The following is a 21,153-nucleotide window of genomic DNA, read 5'->3' as shown; positions in this document are numbered from 1 at the left end:
CCGTGTGGGAGAGTACATTTGAGAGTAGCCTATATTTTGACTTGTCATAGAAGGAAAAGCACAGGTGTTACTAATAACATTAATGACGGCAACGTATTATCACCGGGACAGTGACAGTTAGCCAGTATGTTAAGCAACTAAATTGACTTGCCTAGTAATAATAATTCTATTAGTTTAGCTGTACCTGTTAGAAGGAACAATTGCACCCTTATCTAGTTAAAATATAACACTTGTTAAATAAAACATTATTTAAATGTATATCTTCAATAACTGGATTTTAGATTGTCTTTATCTATGTAACACGTTTTATGATCGGTTTGAATGATCATTTGTTTATCACAAATTGTAATTTTCATAATTGAAAGGCTTCGGCTCTCTTCGTAGAACTACGTAAAGGAAATCATCCAATCACCGCTCAGAATCACACCCGTACGTCATATCCAACGGACCGATAACATGTCCTCCGATTGAAGAAAGAGCTAGCAAGGAAGCAAACTGTTTAATGTTACTCACTAAGTTTAAAGGCGGACATGTCGCTACAGTCCAACACTCAGGCAGCTCAGTGTTACAGTCACAGCTGTTGTTGAAATAGATATTTTGTAGAAATTGTGATTCCTACAAAGGAATGAGCGATAATTACCAAGGAAGTCGTCCAGCTGGCTAGCGAAAAAGTAGCTAGCTGGGCTAGCTACTAGCTGTCGTTAGCACGAGCTGACGACTAGCTAGTCGTTAGCACGAGTTCTTTGTTTTGTTTTTGAGGTGAATGTCCGTGTAAACATGAAGAGAAGCTAGTGTGGACATTTGCTGTAACATTTAACGTGAATGTAGGAGTTTTGTAATCATGCACATGGTATATTTAGCAGTGTGTAGTTGAACTGTAAGTTAATAGTTTTTGGGTTATTAGACAAAACTAACATTAGCCACCGAGAGCAACTTTAGCAACAAAGATCTGATTCTAACCTCGGCCAGGACTGGACTGGAGACACGAAGATATGGGCAACTGTCTCAAGTCTCCGACATCAGACGACATTTCTCTGCTTCATGAATCACAGTCAGACAGGGCGAGTTTTGGTGACGGGACAGACCCTGACCTGGAGGCACCTCCGCCATACCAGGTAAGAGACCGTTAATACTCAACTTCCAAGGTAATAATTTAAGAAAACCAAAGTGTCTGCCACACGCAGGACGTGTGGTTATAATAATAATGTTAGTTAAAAGCCTAAATGTTTCATATGCAGTAGGGGATGTTTATGAAAATATGACCGTATCCCTTGTTTAATGTCTGGCCTTTTTCTACGGCTGCCTCGAGTCCAGTGTAACGTCAGTAGAATACCACAGTAAACAATCATTAACTGGCCTGTCACGGATGTCCACACCAGACAGCTGCTTTATTTATCAGTTTAAACTGACGCACAGAGCCTCACCAGTCAGACCACTTTGTATAGACTAAATGAGCTGATACAGGAGGATAATTGTTTTTGTTTCATTTTTGGGGTTCTTTTGTGTGTTACCAGGAGCAGGCTCACATGCCCATGTACCATCCCACGCCTAGTCAGGCCCGTCTGGCCACCCAGCTGACAGAGGAGGAGCAGATCCGCATAGCTCAGCGCATCGGCCTCATCCAGCACCTCCCAAAGGGTGTTTATGATGGAGGGCAAGACGGCTCAGAGAAGAAGATCAGAGAGTAAGCGTTTTGCATTTTTGTGATGTTTACACAGAGGGAGGCTGCAGGCCATTTGAGCTTAGCAATATTGATTTATTCAGACATATTCTTTGTTTTGTACCCCTGACCTCAGTATACATATTGTGACACTTTTAAATGTGACTAATATTTAATCTCAAATAAAAATGCCATGATATGGTCCATGGGAAAAGTCATTAGTAATGGGCATATAGTGCAGGTGAAGCTGTAATTGATTACTTGTGCTGAAAAGATCTGTCGGTTAATTAAAGTATCAAGTGAAGAAAAGCCATAACAGGTCTGAATTGAGGGAGTCTATTGTTCATCTGAAGCCCTCTAAAGCAAATTTATGATTTTGGGCTATATAAATAAACTTGAATTAACTTGATAGTCTAATATTAAGAAGAAATTCCAACCTTAAGCTGGGTTTAGCTTCTAAATGTGAGGATTTTCAGTTTTTCTTTCCTGTTTTATATCATTTAAATTAAATTCCTTGGGCTTTGGACCGTTAAAGCAATTTTACAACATCACCTCAGGCCCTGCAAAACACTGGTGGTAATTTGTGTACTATTTTCAGACATTTTATAGGCTAAATAAAAAATAATTATATAAATTGATGAATCAAAATGAGTTAGTTGCAGCCCAATATCAGTCTATAAAATGTCATGGTAACAATATGTATAATGTAATTTCCATCACAAATTTGAGAAGCTGGAACCAGAGAATAGTTGGCATTTTTTATATTATAAATTGAGTTAAAGGATTAATCGACTATCAAAATTGTTGCCAAATAATTTTTTGTCACTCAACTACATTTATTGACAAATCATTTCAGTTCTACATACAGTACCTATAATTCGTCCTTAAAGACCAGTATGAGTTATATAAAGATATTGCAAAGTCCTAGATGATTTGTAGTCTCACAGCACAACATCAACTTTATACTGGTGTGTATTTAAGCTCTTTATTTAATCTTTTTTCAGATGCGTGATCTGTATGCTGGACTTTGTATACGGGGACCCCATCCGGTTCCTGCCGTGTATGCACATCTACCACATGGACTGTATAGACGACTGGCTGATGAGATCCTTCACGTGCCCCTCCTGCATGGAGCCTGTGGATGCTGCCCTGCTCTCCACCTACGAGACCAACTGATTTTTCACCCCTCCTTCCCCAAGCTTAGATCAAACACGGCTCATCCAGCTCCAAACACACGCACATACAAACCCAACAACTGCCCTCTTATAGAGTGAGAGGAGATACAAAAAAAATGTGTTGGCTGTTTTCTTGCACTTTGAAAAATTCTAAATTTACTCATCTAATGTTGGCCTCCCATGTCTAAATAGTAAGCTCGTCTTAAACATCAGTTACACAAGTCGGTAAGAAACTGTTTCCAGGTGACCTTGCATGATTGAGTTTGTGTGCGTCTGTCATGCTGACGGTGAGCGGTGCGAGCGAGCGAGCTAGCTGTTTGGGTTGTTGGATGACTGTGCATTTCCACTTGAGCTGGTCTCAGTGGTGTTTCTCCCCAACTGACCCCAGTTCACCTTCATTCCCATTTAGTCGTCATAAAAAATGTATAATTAGGATAACAGATTATTGAACAAAATGCTATGAGGTGTTCCTAGAAATCCATTTGATTCAATTGGAAGCTTTCTGTAGCAACAGTAAGACTTCCTCAACATATTGATCCTGAACATGCTCTCATATTAGAATGGCCCTACATTTTGGAGGTGTGGGAATACACAGCTGAAGTTTACATTGTTGGTGTTAGATAGTTAAGGATAAATCAATTTCCAGTTTGACAGGATTACAAAGAAATTATGCACACACTTAACAGAAATCACCCAAAGTTTATATGTACACGATGTACATCTACATGAGATCAAGGCTACGTGATATTCGGCCGCTCCAGATGGCCAAACTTTATAGAAAATGCTTTAGTTAAAGGGAAAATAATGTGTACTTTGAATGTTTCACTAGGCGGTGTGTAAAGTAGCTGGCAGCCGATGTAAAGGGCTCATTTGTGCATGGGCAGGTGGATCAGACGGTCAACAATTAGAAATGCTTGCACACACTTTTCATCTGATCCAGAGATTTGCACTTTACTTATAGGACAGTATCTAAACAATATATTAATATATGTACCTTATAACCTTGCACTATCAATACTTCATTCCTTTATTTTGTGAGATGCAAAAGTTGTATAGCTGAAAAGGTATTTTCAAAGCTGTCAGTAGTCACTTATCACATTGAAGTAAGCCTGAAGATGTTTCATGAAATCTGTGATTCAGTAGTGTGAGCCTCTGCTTTTCTGCTTGACGTTTGATGTGAGTTTTTGTGTGTAAGTGAAGGGACAGAGGCTTGCTCCAGTTTAAAGGAGAAGTTTGACATTTTGACACAATTGGAAGGCATCAATCTTATTTCTGTGTGTTAAGTTAGGAGTTGGAGCCAGGAGGTGATTAGCGTAGCCTAGCACAAAAACTGTAAGTAGGGGGAAACTGCTAGCATGGCTCCATTGCCAGGGTGTAACATGTTTGACAGCTAATTGTAAAAGTTGCAACGCCCTGTAAAACTATTTAAGTACAGATTAAACAACCCTGCTTACAGTTTTTATTCTAAGCTAATTGCCTCCCACTTATAGCTTCATATTGAGCGTACTGACCAGAGAGAGGTATCAATCTGCTCATCTCTTCGCAAGAAAGTGAATAAACATATTTCCCAAAATGTTGAACTGTTTCTTTAAGAGAAAAAAAGGCTAAATTTAAAGGGTGAATTTGACTTAATTTTTGATCCACATTAGCAAAGTAATTTTCTTTATTTAACATCACCTTTCTTTGTTTTATTACACTATAATTAATGTTGCTTTATTTCAATTTACTGTAGCAGTTACAAGTATTTCTTTTCAATATGTGTCATTATTTGGTGAAAGTGTCTTTTTTTCTGTTACCTGTGTTTTATCTGTTTGTTACATTTGTGTAAAATCCACTTTATATTTAGGAAAGTAAGTATATAACTTTTACACTTGTTTAAGGCTGTGCAAACCTCTGTCCCAAATGAATTTCATACTGAGAGACTACTTTTATGGTGTAATAGTTACATCTGAGATATCAATTTTTCCATTGAGCTTTTCCTTTGCTGTGTTTTCATCTTCAATTCATTCTGAAAAATATTTGTTTTCTTTCTTGGTTTTTGGAAGGCTAAAAAGCCATCATGTAAAAAAATAAAGAAGGAAAAAAAAATGGTATGGCTTAATTAAGAACAGCTGTCACTCATCTAAAAAAATCTGATCATAAGTCAGGTGAAATAGATTAAATGCAGGCATTGGGGCAGATTTGTGGCGCTATACATTACCAAAATGAGAGATTACAGAATACACGATTCAAAACATTCCTTTGAGCCATCCTAAAATCTGGCAGTGGAGTGTAAAATGGGCCTACATAATCAGGGTTCTCCATTTGACTGATGCAGCAAGCGAGCCCACACCATATTAGTAATGTTTAATGCTCTGTTTCCTCGGCTTGGAAACATTTTATATGTGACGCACAAACGGAGTGGAATTGTAAAAGCAAGGTAAATCTTCGTCTGCACCATAGACTGTTTATAAAGGTCTGCACCTATCCGCTCAAGATCCATTCAAACCAAATAGATGCCTTGTTTATGTACATAAACCTTACATACAAAGAAATGGGGTTTATGTGGTGTCATTGTATACAAGGGCCACACTGTTATGTACTTAAAAAACAGTGGATTGCAACATGTTCTTTCTTTAGATTAAGCAGTGACGCAGTTAATCAGCTTTGCTGTGTTGCAAGATCTGCTTGAGATTCAGACCCAATAAGGACAGAAATGGAAAGGTCACCTGTTTAAACACAACCATAATAAGATTTGGTGTGGCAACATATTAAATCCCTACAAATATCTCAATTTTAGGCTTCAGGATTATTTGTACTTAATTGTTTTTGCTGTTCTGCTATATATATATATATATATTTATTCTTATTTAGAATGGAATATCTTAATTGTCATAACATTAAGATTGCAACCTCTGTATCAATGCTTGTAGGAAACACAAGTTACATTTTTTTTTTAAATAAGGCAAAAGAAGGAATAGGTAAAAACAACAATAAAGTGACACTAGTTATAACATATTTTAAAATTTTGAAGAAAATACCAAGCATCATAAATGTACACCAGGCTATTTTAACCCCAAAAACATCTTTTGAGTGAAATCGGAGTACATGGTCAGCAGCCCAGGAGTTCAGCAGGAATGCAGAAATCCAGTGTTCGTGTTAAAAAGTATTTAAACCAATAAATATCCAGTTTCATGGAGGATTGAATCCCAGTTGAAGGACTGTCCTTTATCCTCCGTTTGGCACTGTGCTGCCTAGTAAATAGCTAGTACCACATAACAGAGTATAAAACAACCACGCGTTTTGATTTCGCAAAATTTATTTTTCCAACCATGAAATATTCATGTGACAAAAACATTTTATTTTAATTTAACCAATGCTGACAGTTTAGATATTATAGTACATCGAGCAACTAGACTCAAAAGGCACATCAATTCACAATATTATTATTTAACAACTCTTGTCAACTGCAAATGAGAACATTAGTCATTATTTATTGGCAGTTATTAATTCTGGGTGGCAGTCAATAACCCTGTAAAGGCTGTAAACCCTGAGAAAACCTCCGTTAGGGTTTGTACATCCCATGAAAGGTGACAGGCATGGTGCACTCCACTTCTGCCCTGGCGATCTCAGACAGATCCTTGGCGTTGAGGATGAGGAGGTATCCTGGTCTCTGGGAGCCAGGAGCCACCACAATGGTCAGCAGCACTCCTGAGGGCACAGCACCAGATTAATTTCTATCACAGTAAGTGTGGATTGTATGTATTGTGTTTATATTGCTGATGACATACCATCATCCTCATCTACCCCATCAGGAGTCTGAACAAACAGAGGCTCTGAGGGGTAGGAGTCTGGTTCTTGCCATACCCAGGTCTCCTTGGTCTTCACATTCAACTTGCAGATCTACACGCATCAAAATCAGTTAATTAAAAATCTTGTTTTACACACTCTGAATCACTTTCAGTTGAAGGTATTTTGTCAACGTACCCTGTCTGGTATGAAATGGTTGAGACCCAGGCCATAGGCGTATGTGTAATTCTTCCCTCCGTACCTCTGGTAGTTAATTTGAGGGAACTCGAATGCTACAAAAACAACATTAAAATGTTTACATAATGAAGATATGTTTAGCATATATTAAAGATAAATATGTCCGCCATGATTGAGTAAGTTAAATTTGTTGGGTGTGTTTGCACCTTGGCGAGGCCCGGAGAACAGCACCTCTGGCTCCAGCCAGATGTTGCCATCAGCGAGCATCACCGCTGTGGCCGTGGTGTACGGCAGGCTGACAAGATTCTTCCCCTGCTCCTCCTACATGGAGTCCGCAATGAGATGAACACAAATAACATGAGACTACAACTTTAGGGGGCAATTTGTGTCCTGATGAGCAAAACAGGCGACTTGCCTTGTGGACGTCCAGGGGTATAACATATCTGCGGACCTCAGGCTGTGGTGCCATCATGGCCGCCTTCTTCACCTCTTCCCAGTTGGCTCTCAGGTTGGCCAACCAGAGGTAGTTGTAAACAAACTCAAAACTGCATGAATAAACGGATTATGAACAAGAAATATCTCTGTATCAAATATATATGCAGAAGATGTACAGGTAGGTTTAAATAAAAGTCCAAAATTTACCCTTTCCAGCCACAGAGATCAACAACAATGAAGCCTTGGTCCTCGTAAGTGTTGATGTGATGGAACATGCCGATGGCTGCCCCTTTGAACTTGTGATCAATGTACTCTCCTGGGTCTTTCTTGGCAATGTGAAACAAGGTCTATAAACCACATATCAAAACAGATATCATGAGATTTCAGGGGTTAGAGACAATGATAATATCAACAGTTAGAATCACCAAAGAGATCAAACTACTTCAAGTTCTTACTCCTTGGGTCTCATTGGCCTCGAAACAGTCCATGTAGTTGGTGCCTCGAATGCTCCAAGCACTCAGGAATTTCAGCAGGTTGATTTTTATCGGGGTCTCCACAAAGACAAAGTAGTTTTCCGACATGCCAAAGCTGAAATTGTTAAGGAGAGAATGTCAAAGTTTGGACTTTCTGTGTCAATGCTCATAACAAATGGATTATTGAAAAAACTCCTGAGTCTACACACACCTGTGCACATAGGAGGGCTTGAACCTCTCAGCACTGGGGAACTGCACCACCACCTTAGACTTCTCAATGGGATCAGACTTATCTAAGAAAAAGAAAGACTGTTTTTAATTATTATTATTAAGGAAGCTCCAGGGGACTGACCCTGCACTGTAAACCCAGATTTAGTTGTAATTCAACATTTTAGAGGTCACTAATTATTCTTTCATGTTTTGTTAAAAAACATATTCATTACTAAATCACATTAGTTGTTTGTAATAATCATCTTAAGTATGCAGTGCACAGACCATATTAAGCAGAGATAACGTAGGATGTTAAGTTTCTGTATGGGAGGGGCGGGATCATTTGAACTGTTCTACACTGAAGCGGTGCAAAGGGTCATGGGGAAAAATATATGTTCTGAATGGTTTCTGTCCTACTTAAAGTATGTTTTAATAATGTTCTGTTAATGTTTTGGGTGTGCATTTATGTTACCTGGGTTTTAGTTTTGTATGGTTGATTTAGTGTTCATGTTAATCTACATTTATTGTTGCACCATGACCGAGACCCGGGTGGGGACTGATGGCTTCTGGGCGGTGAAAGTTTCCAGTGATACACACAAATGGGGACACAGTGCTACTGTCCCCTAAGTTGTATTACCCATGTAGTACAATACGTTGGAAAGTCATAATGATTTGTGTGTGTTGATAACCTTTTTATTAATTTGGAACAATTGTATTGAATACATTGCTCTTAAAGTTAGATTGTCATAAAGGAAAAACAATAATTATATCAAGAGATTATTTCTTTAGTAGTAATATGTAGCCTAATGTTTTATGTTTTTTATGTTTCTCTGCATTTTTAAAGCTACAGTGTGTAGTTTCTGTCACTCCCATGAAGAATTATAAGTAATGACGCAGTAGCTAGTAGCCAAGATGGACACGGAGGATTAAAAGAACATGGACTATTCAGAATAGGAATGGAATCTTCCCTCGGTTTTCTGCTCGCAAAAGTTGCCGGATGACACCAGTTTCTGAACATACTGAGAAATACAGAGAGAGTTTCATGGAGCTGATAGTCTTAATTAGCTTTGTATCAACTCATTTGGCAATGGCTTAAATGTAACGGATGTTTATCAATATAAAAAGGTTACGCAATAAAGCTTTAACTTAACATGCTTATTTTAGACAACATGACTCCAAAAAAAAAGAAAATTAGGTTTACTAATGTAAACTTGATTTGTCCATTGCATCAACTTACCGCTCTATGTTAATACAACTTGACCTGTTAAGTTTCACCTTGTGTAAAAACTTAAACGGTTTAAGGCAACGGGTTTCCACACAAATTTCTAGTAAAGTCAACAAATTCGGGATAAGAGTGTGAGAGAGAAAACTCATTTATTTTGGGTGGGTTTTGAGAGGGGTCACAGTGATTCCTTTAACCCCAAATTAGCATTCAGCAGCATATTTTTGCTATAAAGAGCAACTGAGTTAAGGAGAGGTCACTGCACTGCGGTTAACTGGTGCTGTTATGATTGTGATGCCAGCGCTGATGCATACCTTTCTGTGTGGGTGGAATCTTGACAATGTTGTAGGCCAGCGTTGCTCCTTTCCCCATGCAGTTTCCAATGTTATACACTGTACCATCTTTCTCAATGTGAGGGTGGGCTGTCACTCCATTAATGTTGACATAGTTGCACAAGTCAACCTGCATAGAAAACAATTTTACTGTGCTTTAAAAATAAATAAATGTACAGTTTCTGAAGTTAAAAGTCGTAAGATTAGTTTTTTACACCTCCATTTCTATGATATATTTGCATTGATGTACCTTCTTCTGCGTCTCCAAGGTATCAGTGTTTACTTTAGTGATGTAGTTGGTTTCTGTTACAGCATAGAAATCCTCACCAATAGGGTAAACGTTCACCAGACAGTTGTCTGTGACCTCAACACCCTTGAAGTAAGAGAAAAACCTGCAAACAAAAAAATGATTAAATTGTACAAAGGTAATGGTATGTCATGAGATGAAATGAAAGCTGACACAAGTATAAATCTGGAGATTAAAAAAAAAAAAACAGACAAACAAACAAACAGATGTAGCATATTCAGCAGTGTAATGACGAAAGAAAGCCAAAGGAAAATACGTATATTTATTTTCTGGATGAGTTTGACAACTTTGAAATACTTTGCATTTTCATTTCATTTTTTTCATTTAAAAAGCATCTACATGATAGTGAGGATGAGCCGGGAAATAAATCATGTGTGTTAATGTGAAACCCACCTGGAGAAAATGTTTTTGCAGGGATCTGGGTATGCACAGGTGCCAAACTCAGTGATCACCACACGTTTCTCTGTGATGGCTCTCACGTAGGCATCTGTTTTGATATACCTAAAAGGAGAAAAAGAATTTCATCCCAAAACTTTATAGCTACATCCATTTTGAAAAACATTTTTTAATTGATTTAATGGACATCCTTTATTTTATAAAATGCTGCTATGATATAATTCCATGGTGTTAATTTTGCTGCATGGCAGTAATGTAAAAATTATGCAAAATGGCCTGAAAAATGTCAAAATACAAGTATTGTCCTCAAGGTCTTACTTTCGGTAATAGGTGACCTGGCTGTCCTTAAAGTCGAATTTGTGCATGAGGGCCTGGCCATCAAATAGGTGATAGAAAGGTTCATCTCCGATCTCAAAAAGCCCAGGTCCCAAACGGAGAAGACTCCCCTTCAGAAATGAAGGAATCCTACCTGAATAACAGCAACATAATAAACACAAATCAGAGACTGATTTGAAATGTATACATTTGTAAAAAGGCTATCAGAGCCTGCTTTCTATGCTCTCAGAAGAAAGACGAAAAATACTCACTATATGACTGTCAAAGAATGATTTGCCTGCAGTCTATTTCTGTCTGAAATATGCAAACAAACCTGTGACTGTTGCTGGAAGAGGCTCAGCCAGCTCCTCGCATGTCTCAAAAATCTTCTTGTAGCTACCAGCTGGGTGTTCAAATCTGTTGTCAAAAAGTGAAGACATCAAGCAATATTGCAGCCAAGTAAATTAAACGTAATCAAATTTCCAGCAAGTTAAATGTATGAGTCTGTTAGTTGAAGTCATTAAAAGCTGTATTTCTGACAGGTCATGAGTTTTTTTTAATCCTTCACGAGCTTAATCAGCTGCAGACACACTGACCATTCGAGTGACTGGGTAAAAGTCACAGGACCAAGAATGTATATAGAAGAGCTAAATAACATTATAGCACTTTTCAAATAAAAGCAAAACCCATCACTGATTAAGCTAGTTTTCAAACATGTTGTCCCCACTTATTACCTTTTGGGAATCAATATGAAATTAAGAACAATTACAGATGGAATAATTAATCAGAAACTTACCGGCTGACCATGTTTTCTGCTTGTGGCACCACACAAAGCAAAGTCTTAAGAAAACCTCTGGTTCCTTGTGAACTGGATGTCTCTGGTCTCCCAGTGGATTTGGGGGTATTTATCTGTCTCGACCCCCTCACCGTCACTGAAAATCTTCTGTAAACCTTTCTCCAGGCCAATCATGTCCCACCGTGAACAAGAGTCCCTTTGTGCCAATATCCTCTGCTGGGTGACTCAATGGCCACCCCTCTTAAACCGGATTTATGACAGAGAATATTTATTGCACAGAATTGGCAAATGTGTTGCAATTGTGCATGTGATTTTCCAATTGTATCTATTGTTGTGCTTTACGATATTGTTACACTGAGTCATACTGTGCAGAATATTTCAGAGTATTGATGCAATGTGTAGGGCTACGAAAAACGTGGTGCAAGTAAACAGAAGTGAATGTGGATTTTAAGGTCAGTAATTCAGAATATAGACATTAAAAGTGAATTTATAGGAACATTGGGATTGAGACTCAAGTACCACCACTTTATTTTAGATTAAGTAATGGTTTTCTGAGATAGTACAGTAATAGAATGAGGGTCTATTGTGAAACAACAATAACAGTGAACTTCACTGGTTTTATTACAATGTAACGTAATAAATAATACTGATGAAACGTGGCCAGTTCTTTGGTCTGAACTGAAAATGCCTTAACTTGCTTATCTCAGTGCAACTATAATCCAGGTATACAGGGATTATGCTCGATATAGTTTGGTGACAAACGCTGCATTGTTCCTCCTGGGAAAAAACACCATTAGTAGGGAAAGTTTCACCAGAAGCAACTGGGGTTGTGACTTGGCTCCCCCAGCCGACACATGCGGACTGCCCTTAATTAGCAAAAGCCCATATACATGTTTTATGATAATCTATTCAAAAGAAATGGTCAGTTATTGAATATTACCCAGTGAGAGTGACAGAGGTTCAGTCAGAGGTCTGTCACCCCAAATCAGACACCCATCTTTCGGCCAATTGTAACCTAGTTTCACATGGTCCTCCTCATAGAGGTTGCTCAATTGTGCATGGAATGGAAGTTATGAAGAGTATAGATTTACAGATCCATCTGTCATGGAAGTTATGAAGAGTATCCATCTATCTCTCTATCTCTCTATCTATCTCTCTATCTATCTATCTATAATAACTAGAATGGGTGACATTATGTTTGGTACAGTCACAATTTGTAGTTGCAGAGGTTATCAGAAGAAAAAAAAATGAATGAAAAGGAAATATAACCATAGCAACCTCCCCAACAATATATGTCAATGACCCGTACCCTAATGTCTATGCCCGTACCTCAGTTACCACATCCTTGTTATTAAAAGGAAAGGGAGACCTCTGTTGGTTGATTGCAGGTTGCAACTTTTCCAACTTTTCCAACAACATAGTATTAGTGTCGCGTGCGCTGGTGTGCACGACTAATATTAGATCGATCGATATAAGAGGAGGCGGCATTAATTAGAAACCCAATAACCTGTGATGTTTTAATGAAAGTATAAGCGTTTTTTTCACAGCAACCGAGATCAAGAACTAGTCGCATGCGCACTTCGTTCGGAAATTACAATATGGCGGCGACATGCTACGATCTGTTGACGTAACGAGAGTCAATCTAACATCTAACCCGCTAAAAACCTACGAGCCAGTTGTTTTAATAACCAGTAGATAACCGTGACTTTAATTAAAGTTTAGTGGTTAACGGTAGTGGTGTTGTTTGAACGGTTTTAGTCTGGAAAATGAATTACACCACGAAAGTGGTCCAGGTGACGAATGTGTCGCCAAGCACAACATCGGAGCAGATGAGAACACTGTTCGGTTTTTTGGGAACCATCGAAGAACTGAAGTTATTTCCACCAGAGTGAGTTGACTATCTGGTGATGTAGCTAGCTACTTAAATGACAATAAAGTAACAGATTAGCTGGAAGGTTCTCTAAATTGGTTCACTTTTTAGAACGAAAATGTGGGCCTAACATGCTAACCAGAATTGTAGCTAACTAACTAGCTAACCTAATAACGTTATAGCTAGCTAACATTACGTAACTTGGCTGACACCAGCTAGCTAGCTAATGTTACATTCACGTTCATCTTAATTTGACTTGTTGATCTTACACGCGTAAAGTGTAGCTAACTTAGTAATGAAGGGTCAATTAAAATATTAAAGTAAATGTTAAATGGGGCAACGAACATAACACGTCTAATGCTAACGTTATTTGGGTTGCAACGTTTTGTTAGGTTTTTTAAAATAGTGAAAATGTACGTTCTTCCTCCCAGCATAGAGAAAATATGAATGTGAACTAATTTATATAATAAAAACGAAAATCAGCATACTCACGGTGAGACAAGTCATTTTGAAACTATTGTTTTCTACTGTCTCAATATTTTGTCTGACTTGATTCAGCCGTACAACGTCACAATGTTGACTTACTATCATCAACATAACCTCATTTTCCCTTGCAGCTGAGCCGGAAATGGTTATACCTTTGTTTTGTTACTGCCCCTCTTCATCTTTTTTTTTGGAGAGACATAGAGAAATGTATTCATAACGGTACTGGACAATGCATCTTGTTTTGTCTTGTCTTTTGAAAACGGGGACAATTGGGAGCAGAGAAGTTGTCTTGATAGGACATTTTGTTTTGAGGGAGACATTGCTGCAAAGGCTCAAAACCTGCCTAATGTCCATAGTACTAAATTGTTATAATTATGGCAGTATTGTGTGTGGATGCTGTTTTGAGGGATGTACTGAATGCTATATCACATTTAAATTGTGAATATGCCAAATCCACACATCAATGCAGGTGGGTATGATTGGACCCCATTACGTTGTTAAAAGACAGGATGCAACTAAATGCATTGTTTAGATGATTGTTGCAATTTTATGCTATTTTTAATGTATTATTTGTGACTTCCTCAATAGTGATTCTCAGATGCCGGTGACATCACGGGTGTGCTTTGTGAAGTTCCAGGAGCCAGAGTCTGTTGGAGTGTCTCAACATCTGACAAACACCGTGTTTGTGGACAGAGCATTGATTGTGGTCCCATTTGCTGAAGGTTTGTCGTCACATCATTATTTCCACGTATGAGTGGTTCTTGTTGATTGAATGGCATGAATAGTGAAAATGTTAAAGAGTAAAAAGGATATATTTGTCCCATTTGTGAATTGCACAAGTCAGCTCACCTTGGCCTGTTTATATAAGCTTTTAAGATACTTTCAATGATACTGGTAATGCCATTCCCTCCCATTGTATATAAGAAGTGCTTAAAGCAGACCTGTATTGTCAGATTTTTTGATATACTGTGGTAGCACATCCCAAATCTGTTTTACCACAACAATGCAATTCTTTTGATAAACTGGATTGTATTTATTTGGGCAAATGCATATCAAGCAGTATGTCTCTGCCTAAAACAATAATTTGTCCTGCATTTAGAAAGCGCAGTATACCAAAATCTGCTTCACAGACTAGGAGTTGAACAATCCCAAGCTGTCGGCGCCGCAGTGAAGTGAAGTTGTTAATACTCCTAACCATATGCATTTTATTTTCTCCCCCATATTGGACTATCCACTGTTAAACTTCTCTCTGTTATTTGTGTGTGTGTATGTGTGTGTGTGTGATTTTTGTAGTGAAGAAGGCAAAAGCAGCCCCCTCGTTGATGGCTGAAAGTGGTCCTCTGCCTGCCAACAGGGGATTGTAGACATTTTCAAAGGCCAGCAAGCATTCAAGTCCCACCCCACTCTTTTTTGTGTCCTCTATTCTTTCTCTGCCTTCTCTTTCTCTTTCCTTCTGTCTAATTAATCTTTTCTAGGTGGTTTAGTTTAGAGCAAAAGGTCAGATATCGGGGACGTAGCCTAAACCAGTGCTCATTTTGCATTGTTTTGCAACATTTTGGAACGGCTTCTTAGCCATTTTATGGCTAAAGCATTGTTCCTTAACAGATAAGGCTGGCAATATTCTTCATTTTTTGATGTCAACCAATCCCCTGAAAAGACCATCATTGACCAAAAACAATTTACAGCACATCAGTGAGCCACACTGTTGCACAGGGTGACTTTTATTGTTCATTATGATGAAAGCAGGCACTGTAGTTTATTTTCAGGCACCGCACTGCAGCCATGAATACTCGCTAAAACACGCTACACACACCCACCACTAAAAATAGTCCCCAACAACTGTACTATTTACTTCTGTATGAAAACCTTTGCTGAAAACTACAGCTCTCAGTTGTTTTAGTCTTTTATGAAAATGAAATTATATATTTGTCACTTGTTATTTCAGTGGTAACAAATGGGATTGTGGCAGAGAGCAGAAAGTATTGTTTTAGATTATTTTTGGGGGGCTTTTTTGCCTTAATTTAATAGTAAAGTTGAAGATTGACAGAAAAGGGGGAAGATAGAGGGCGCGACATGCAGCAAGCCTTAGTATATGGGGCGCACACTCTACCAGGTGAGCTACCTGGACGCCGCAGAAAGCATTGTTGACAATAACCAAAAATATAATATCGCCAACCTTATCTATAAAAATGTGAAAATTAACTCTTGAAAGGAGAAAGCTTTGAAATACAATACATTAGTTGGGTTTAGTGGTAAAAGCCTATACAAAGATACTGAGTGTTAATAATTACTTGGGTGCAAAAACCACAATGCCCAGGCAACTGACACTACACATACTCACCCATATAAGAGCAGTTAATTGTGTGACTTAACAAAGGAACACTAGTCAATGATTGGTTATTTTATATAATAGCAGTACTACATCTCATCATAAGTTGTCTTAAGATGCCCACCCGACATGACACTGTGTTGGTAAAATATATTCTCTTTAACAGTCGTCTTCTTTTGTTGTTGTGTTTTACAGTTCTTTTTCCTGGCTCAGCCAGTCCTGTATACCAGGCCCTGCTGAAAATACCATCCAACAGTTTTGTGTCCTGCAGCAATTTCTCTCTCTTCAGTGTGCTTTTTTTTTTACGTGAATGTTGTCATTGTGTGTCCGTATTTAAGTCATGTCCTTTTGTGAAAGAGTTTTATTGGGGGTGGATTTATTGTGAAATGATTATAAGGTGTTTATTTGTTAAATTTGGCCAACAATCAGTGTCATATTGCAAATAAATATGAACAATTATTTTTTAATTGGACTGTGGTAGCGCAGGTTAATCAAACCAGTCCTCTGCCTAGGTTTGTTTGATTGATGCAGTGGCAGGTAAGGATACTAGAATAATGATGTAAAGCAGACACGCTACCCACCCTGAATTCTGCTATTGTCATTTAGTACATACCACTATATGCTCTGACATTTGTGTTTTTGGTAAGTAAACACTAATAGCTTGTATAGTGTTCTTGCCAAATCCCTAAAATTCTCTCTGTTGTGTGTATCTCGATTTTTCTCTGTGTGCTTTTAGTAGCGAAGCCGCCAGCGTGAGTCGCTTGTTTGAGTAAACGTCTTAATGAAAATTGAGGGCTCACCCAACTGGAGAAGCAGCTGTGCTTGCTAACGTTTGGTTCATGACTTAAAAAACACGTTCAGGTGATATATTCTTGGCAGTGTTCATTGGAGTAGTGTGATATATTCCAGCAATAGTTATGTCACTGCAATGATTATGTTGAATTAAAGGAACTCTTCTCTGATCTGTAAGGTAACCATTTTGTTGAACCTAATTTGAGGAATTGCAGTGTGAAGACTTTTTTTTTTTTTCTTTGTCTTTTCCAAAGTGTCTTCTCTATAGTTGATGTATGTGAAGATGATGTTCTCTCCTAATGCTGTTTTTTTATTTTCCTGTAGGCTCTATTCCAGATGAGGCTAAAGCTTTGTCACTGTTGGCGCCAGCAAATGCTGTTGCAGGAATGATGCCAGGGGGAGGACTTCTTCCAACGCCAAATCCCATGTCCAATCCTGTAAGACTTCAAATTCTCCGAATTTGCCTTTAAAATTTTTTTTTTTTAAAAAACCCCATAAAATCACGCTTTAGTTAATTGAAAAAAAAAAAAAAAACATTTTATTTGCTGTTGGCATGCAGAAGCAGTATTGCCCTGCCGCATCAGATTATGATCTACAGATAAACTGTTATTTTTATTTGACCAAACAATCTCACCTCAAAGTCCATTTGGTAGCATTTCTGGAGCTTTTGATCATATCACATGGTCTTCATTAGCAGATGGAGTTTGCTCAGTTACTTTGAGGACTTCTCGTCCATGTTAGCTTAAAAGTTTAAAAATGCATTCTTCAGTACATGAACATCAACAATATGGCTGTCATGACAAAAGTGCCTTTACATGCTTGTTTGTGGTTTCTTGTATGCGATTCTATTCCAGATGGGAGGGAACCCGTTCGGTATTCCGAACATGGATGCAATGGCTGCGTTTGGATTCCCAGGACACAACATGAATCCCCAGGTGAGAGGTTTTGTTGAATGACACTGTAAATGTCTTCCAAAAGTTGTGAAGTTAAATATGCAGTATACTGTATTTGATTAGACAAACTAGACAAACATTTACCCTTCTTCCCACTGTTTTTTTACAGGCTGCTGATCAGCTGTTAAAGTTCATGACCGATCCAAAGTAAGTCGATATAAATAAGCTCCTTTGGTTTATAAAACTGCATTCAGGCAAAACATTTTTGAGTAAGGAAATGGATGTGTTCAACTAATTAACATCCTTTTGTTCAGGATGAATCCTTTGGCTGCAGGCTTAAATATGAGTGCGAGCCTGAAGGCTGACGCATCTAATCGAGAAATCGAAGAGGCCATGAAGAGAGTCAGAGAGGCCCAGTCGCTCATTTCTGCTGCAATTGAACCTGGAAGTGAGTGTACAAACATTTGGAGGACTTTTCTTAACAGGATGTTGACTTTGTGGTCTACAATCATGTCTGTCTGTGTGTATTGCAGGGTTACACAAGGTCCTTTGTACCTCGACAATACTAAGCAATTTCTGGTTTTTCTGTCTCGCAGATAAGGAGAGCAAAAAGAAGCGCTCTCGGACAAGGTCCAGGTCCAGGAAGAGGAAATCCAGATCACGTTCAAGACACAGGTGATAATTACGGATAATTATCTGAGGAGTCGAGATGGAGAAGCTTTTTGTTATTTTAAGAATAGTTAAATTAAATTTAAATGGTCTAAATGTCTGGTTGCAGGCGAACCAGAAGCAGATCAAGGCGACCGTCAAACTCCAGAAGCAGGAGGCGCTCCAAAAGCCCTCGCAGCAGGAGACACACCGACGGCAAAGACCAAATCAGGCTATCTCCAAGCAGATCCAGGTGGGTTAACTGTAATAAATGCTTGCCTTTAAGCCTACTTTACGCAAATAATAGTTAAAGATTTACATCTTTAACTATTATTTGAGGTTGTCTGAGATCTTAAATCCAATTTCTTACATCAAATGTATCTACAGAGATAGAAAGAAAGACGATTCAGGGAGAAGAAGATCCAAAACACCACCTAAAAGCTACAGCACAGCAAGGAGGTCCCGCAGTGAGGACCGGTGAGTACAACAAAGGATCTCTTGTGCTCAGATAGAAGTCGATTGAAAGTATATAATTTTATACAGCAGTCACCAAATTCTCAGTTTTCAAGTACTCAGCCTTTTAGTAATGTTCTGCTACGCAGGAGACGCCGGAGAAGTCGAAGCCCCAGCCGATCTCCTCCTAAGAAGTCTCCTAAAAAGAGGACTCCATCTCCTCGAAGGTTGGTGATTTGATGTGAAATATTTGTGGATAAAAAGACAGCCTTAACACTGCACGCCCATTTTGCTATTTTTCTTTTTTTTTTTTTTACCGAATCAGAACTAAAAGCAATCTGTATTTATTTCTTTGGTCCAGACCAAATAAACTTAAAATCCTTTGTGTGGGCACATCCATGGCATTTCATGGCACAACTGACTTTTCCTCTCCTCCCTCCAGACACAAGAAAGAAAAGAAAAGGGATAAGGAAAGGGACAGGGACCGCAAGAGTGATAAAGATCACAGTCGCGAGCAACGTGAACGCTCCACCAGCAAGAAAAAGAAAAGTAAAGACAAGGAACGGGAACGGGAGGGCGAGCGGAAATCGGACGGGGAGAAAGGAGATGTCAAGGTCAGTATAGTATATTTAACAAGTCTTCATTCTCACACACTTACCGTGAGTATTGCTGTTCAGATGTTAACCAGACCGGGACTGTTTATGCTTTTAAAATGTCACATCCATTGGTTTGCTTTCACAGATCACCAGGGATTACGATGAGGAAGAACAAGGCTATGACAGCGCGAAAGAGAGGGAGGACAGGAAGGATTCTGACGACTCTGCTTTGTCTCCTCAGTCTGTAGAAGGCAACGGCACAGCGCGGCCTGTGAAGCAGGCCAAAGTTAATGGAGCCGACGATCACCATGAGGAGGACATGGATGTCAGCGATTGAGTAGTCTGTCCCTCTGTCTGTCATTATCCCTCTGTTTTGGTTGTGAACATGTTACGACTTTTTTCTGCACTGGGGTAAATCTAAAATGTGAAGTGAGCGTCAAATGTATGGATTTTTCACACAGAAGACTCGTCAACTCTTTTTGCAAATGTACAATGCAGAATTGTCATTTTTTGCAGGGAGTTTGCCCGATGACATAGTCACATTGCTTTAAAGTACCCGTATGCTTTTTGCCTCTAAAAACATAGTCTGTTAAAACTGGAAGTAGGCTTACTTTGCTTTTCTTGAGCTTGTGTTGTCAGGTTTTGTCATATTTTTTTTCAAATATTGTATCTTTTACATTTTTGTTTAGTGTTGTGATGTGTTCTTAAGGCCTCTTCCCCAATCTTCTCGAAACAGTTAATACATTTGTTTCTTGTTATTTGAAAGTGTTGATTGTTTTATCAAGGATTTCTTTTATAATAAAGCCTATTTGGAGAACCAAGACTTTGAGAAATGAATAGGTACAATAACCAGACGAGCTGAAACAATAGGTGGACAGAAAATGAATATTATAATGAATCATAAAAGTTCCAGCTTCTGGAATGTAAAAAAAAAAAAAAAATGCAGCCGTTACTTGTCTTAAATTAGAGTTAACCGAATATCTTTGTTTTGGGACTGTTGGTATGGTTCACTATTTTGTGACGTGTTACAGACTAAAATTAAGAAAATTGGCAGATTAATATTTAAATAGTCATGTCTAAGCTAGACACAAATGTCTGTTTTTGGCTAACCTGACAAATTATACCAACCTAAGATTAAAATTAACTCATCACACTGATTGAAATCCAATATTGCCAGAAAGTAGTAACACTTACTGCTTCAAACACAAATATATTAAAGCGACACACAGCCCGGTATAGTAGAATACATGATGATTGACAAATTAATATTGCCCAGCCCTATTTAAGCCTCTTATGGAATACTGTCTTTTTATTATATTTGCAAAAGTCAGTTAAAACATGATGCTGGTGCTTTATTTAAAGGGAAGTGAAGTAGGTATGGTTGCAATACATATTAGCTAAAGCCAGAGACAACTCGATGGATGTGATTCTTTCCCATCCGGACAGTTCCGGGATATCAACTTCACAGCTTAGTTTCCTTGAATTAAAGAGGAAGAAAAAAATATGTGCAGACTACCATCGAGGAGAAATTTTATAAGCAATACAAGGTGTTCCAAAGTGTTAGTGTTACAATTGTCAGTTTTTACTTAATCTTAATAAGTCTGCAGGTAATGTAACAAACACAAAGGTGCATGTGATCCAGTAGGCCTGGCCAACACAGCCATAGCATGCCTTAAATATACTGTACTTAATATCAGTGCAGTATTAAACTGAGAACAGTTTACCTGATATCCCATCTGGGTTCTCCCACACAAACGCACATAGGACAACCATTGGTACAGTACAATTATTCACTCACA

At 38.4% G+C, this 21,153-nt stretch overlaps 3 protein-coding genes across 6 annotated transcripts; 2 read left to right on the top strand and 1 right to left on the bottom strand.

Annotated features, from left to right (window-relative positions):
* The first annotated feature begins 416 nt into the window (after window positions 1-416).
* Window positions 417-4,926, top strand: LOC114565098 (RING finger protein 11). 2 transcript variants are annotated; one of them, XM_028592942.1, is made up of 4 exons: window positions 417-877; window positions 970-1,115; window positions 1,515-1,684; window positions 2,665-4,926. In XM_028592942.1, exons 2-4 carry the CDS (start codon window positions 993-995, stop codon window positions 2,834-2,836), a joined length of 465 nt encoding a protein of 154 aa, XP_028448743.1. In that variant the 5' UTR covers window positions 417-877; window positions 970-992; the 3' UTR covers window positions 2,837-4,926. The 2 variants fall into 2 exon arrangements, with proteins under 2 accessions (XP_028448743.1, XP_028448742.1); XM_028592941.1 differs by having other exon boundaries at window positions 417-1,115.
* Window positions 4,927-6,115: 1,189 nt separating this feature from the next.
* Window positions 6,116-13,757, bottom strand: rpe65a (retinoid isomerohydrolase RPE65 a). Its single transcript, XM_028592548.1, has 15 exons — window positions 13,650-13,757; window positions 11,288-11,527; window positions 10,826-10,908; window positions 10,495-10,645; window positions 10,174-10,281; window positions 9,724-9,865; window positions 9,456-9,603; window positions 7,921-8,002; window positions 7,692-7,824; window positions 7,444-7,583; window positions 7,217-7,346; window positions 7,008-7,122; window positions 6,802-6,896; window positions 6,606-6,717; window positions 6,116-6,525 (listed from the first exon to the last, which is right to left on the bottom strand). The coding sequence occupies exons 2-15, from the start codon at window positions 11,296-11,298 to the stop codon at window positions 6,380-6,382; spliced, it is 1,596 nt and encodes a 531-aa protein (XP_028448349.1). The 5' UTR covers window positions 11,299-11,527; window positions 13,650-13,757; the 3' UTR covers window positions 6,116-6,379.
* On the top strand, window positions 12,692-20,177 carry LOC114564890 (serine/arginine-rich splicing factor 11-like). 3 transcript variants are annotated; one of them, XM_028592549.1, is made up of 12 exons: window positions 12,692-13,175; window positions 14,232-14,365; window positions 17,089-17,201; window positions 17,619-17,699; window positions 17,827-17,864; window positions 17,972-18,105; window positions 18,254-18,332; window positions 18,436-18,558; window positions 18,693-18,782; window positions 18,908-18,985; window positions 19,201-19,372; window positions 19,500-20,177. In XM_028592549.1, the coding sequence occupies exons 1-12, from the start codon at window positions 13,054-13,056 to the stop codon at window positions 19,689-19,691; spliced, it is 1,356 nt and encodes a 451-aa protein (XP_028448350.1). In that variant the 5' UTR covers window positions 12,692-13,053; the 3' UTR covers window positions 19,692-20,177. The 3 variants fall into 3 exon arrangements, with proteins under 3 accessions (XP_028448350.1, XP_028448351.1, XP_028448352.1); XM_028592551.1 differs by lacking the exon at window positions 12,692-13,175 and adding an exon at window positions 16,709-16,833 and having other exon boundaries at window positions 14,277-14,365; XM_028592550.1 differs by lacking the exon at window positions 12,692-13,175 and having other exon boundaries at window positions 14,273-16,833.
* Window positions 20,178-21,153: the final 976 nt, after the last annotated feature.

Source organism: Perca flavescens, chromosome 12, assembly GCF_004354835.1.
Source record: "Perca flavescens isolate YP-PL-M2 chromosome 12, PFLA_1.0, whole genome shotgun sequence".
Lineage (NCBI taxonomy): Eukaryota > Metazoa > Chordata > Actinopteri > Perciformes > Percidae > Perca > Perca flavescens.
The sequence above is the reverse complement of the archived record's forward strand: the minus strand, read 5'-3'. Positions and strand labels throughout refer to the sequence as shown.

What these genes read in the sequence shown, in the direction of transcription:
- LOC114565098 (XM_028592942.1), top strand. Translation starts at nt 993, where the DNA reads ATGGGCAACTGTCTCAAGTCTCCGACATCAGACGACATTTCTCTGCTT. An exon ending in AGGCACCTCCGCCATACCAG is followed by an intron (nt 1,116 to 1,514) that starts GTAAGAGACCGT and finishes GTGTGTTACCAG; the next exon opens with GAGCAGGCTCACATGCCCAT. An exon ending in TCAGAGAAGAAGATCAGAGA is followed by an intron (nt 1,685 to 2,664) that starts GTAAGCGTTTTG and finishes ATCTTTTTTCAG; the next exon opens with ATGCGTGATCTGTATGCTGG.
- rpe65a (XM_028592548.1), bottom strand. An exon ending in ACCATTTCATACCAGACAGG is followed by an intron (nt 6,718 to 6,801) that starts GTACGTTGACAA and finishes TGATGCGTGTAG; the next exon opens with ATCTGCAAGTTGAATGTGAA. An exon ending in TGGGGTAGATGAGGATGATG is followed by an intron (nt 6,526 to 6,605) that starts GTATGTCATCAG and finishes CTGTGCCCTCAG; the next exon opens with GAGTGCTGCTGACCATTGTG.
- LOC114564890 (XM_028592549.1), top strand. Translation starts at nt 13,054, where the DNA reads ATGAATTACACCACGAAAGTGGTCCAGGTGACGAATGTGTCGCCAAGC. An exon ending in CTGAAGTTATTTCCACCAGA is followed by an intron (nt 13,176 to 14,231) that starts GTGAGTTGACTA and finishes CTTCCTCAATAG; the next exon opens with TGATTCTCAGATGCCGGTGA. An exon ending in AGGACTCCATCTCCTCGAAG is followed by an intron (nt 18,986 to 19,200) that starts GTTGGTGATTTG and finishes TCCTCCCTCCAG; the next exon opens with ACACAAGAAAGAAAAGAAAA.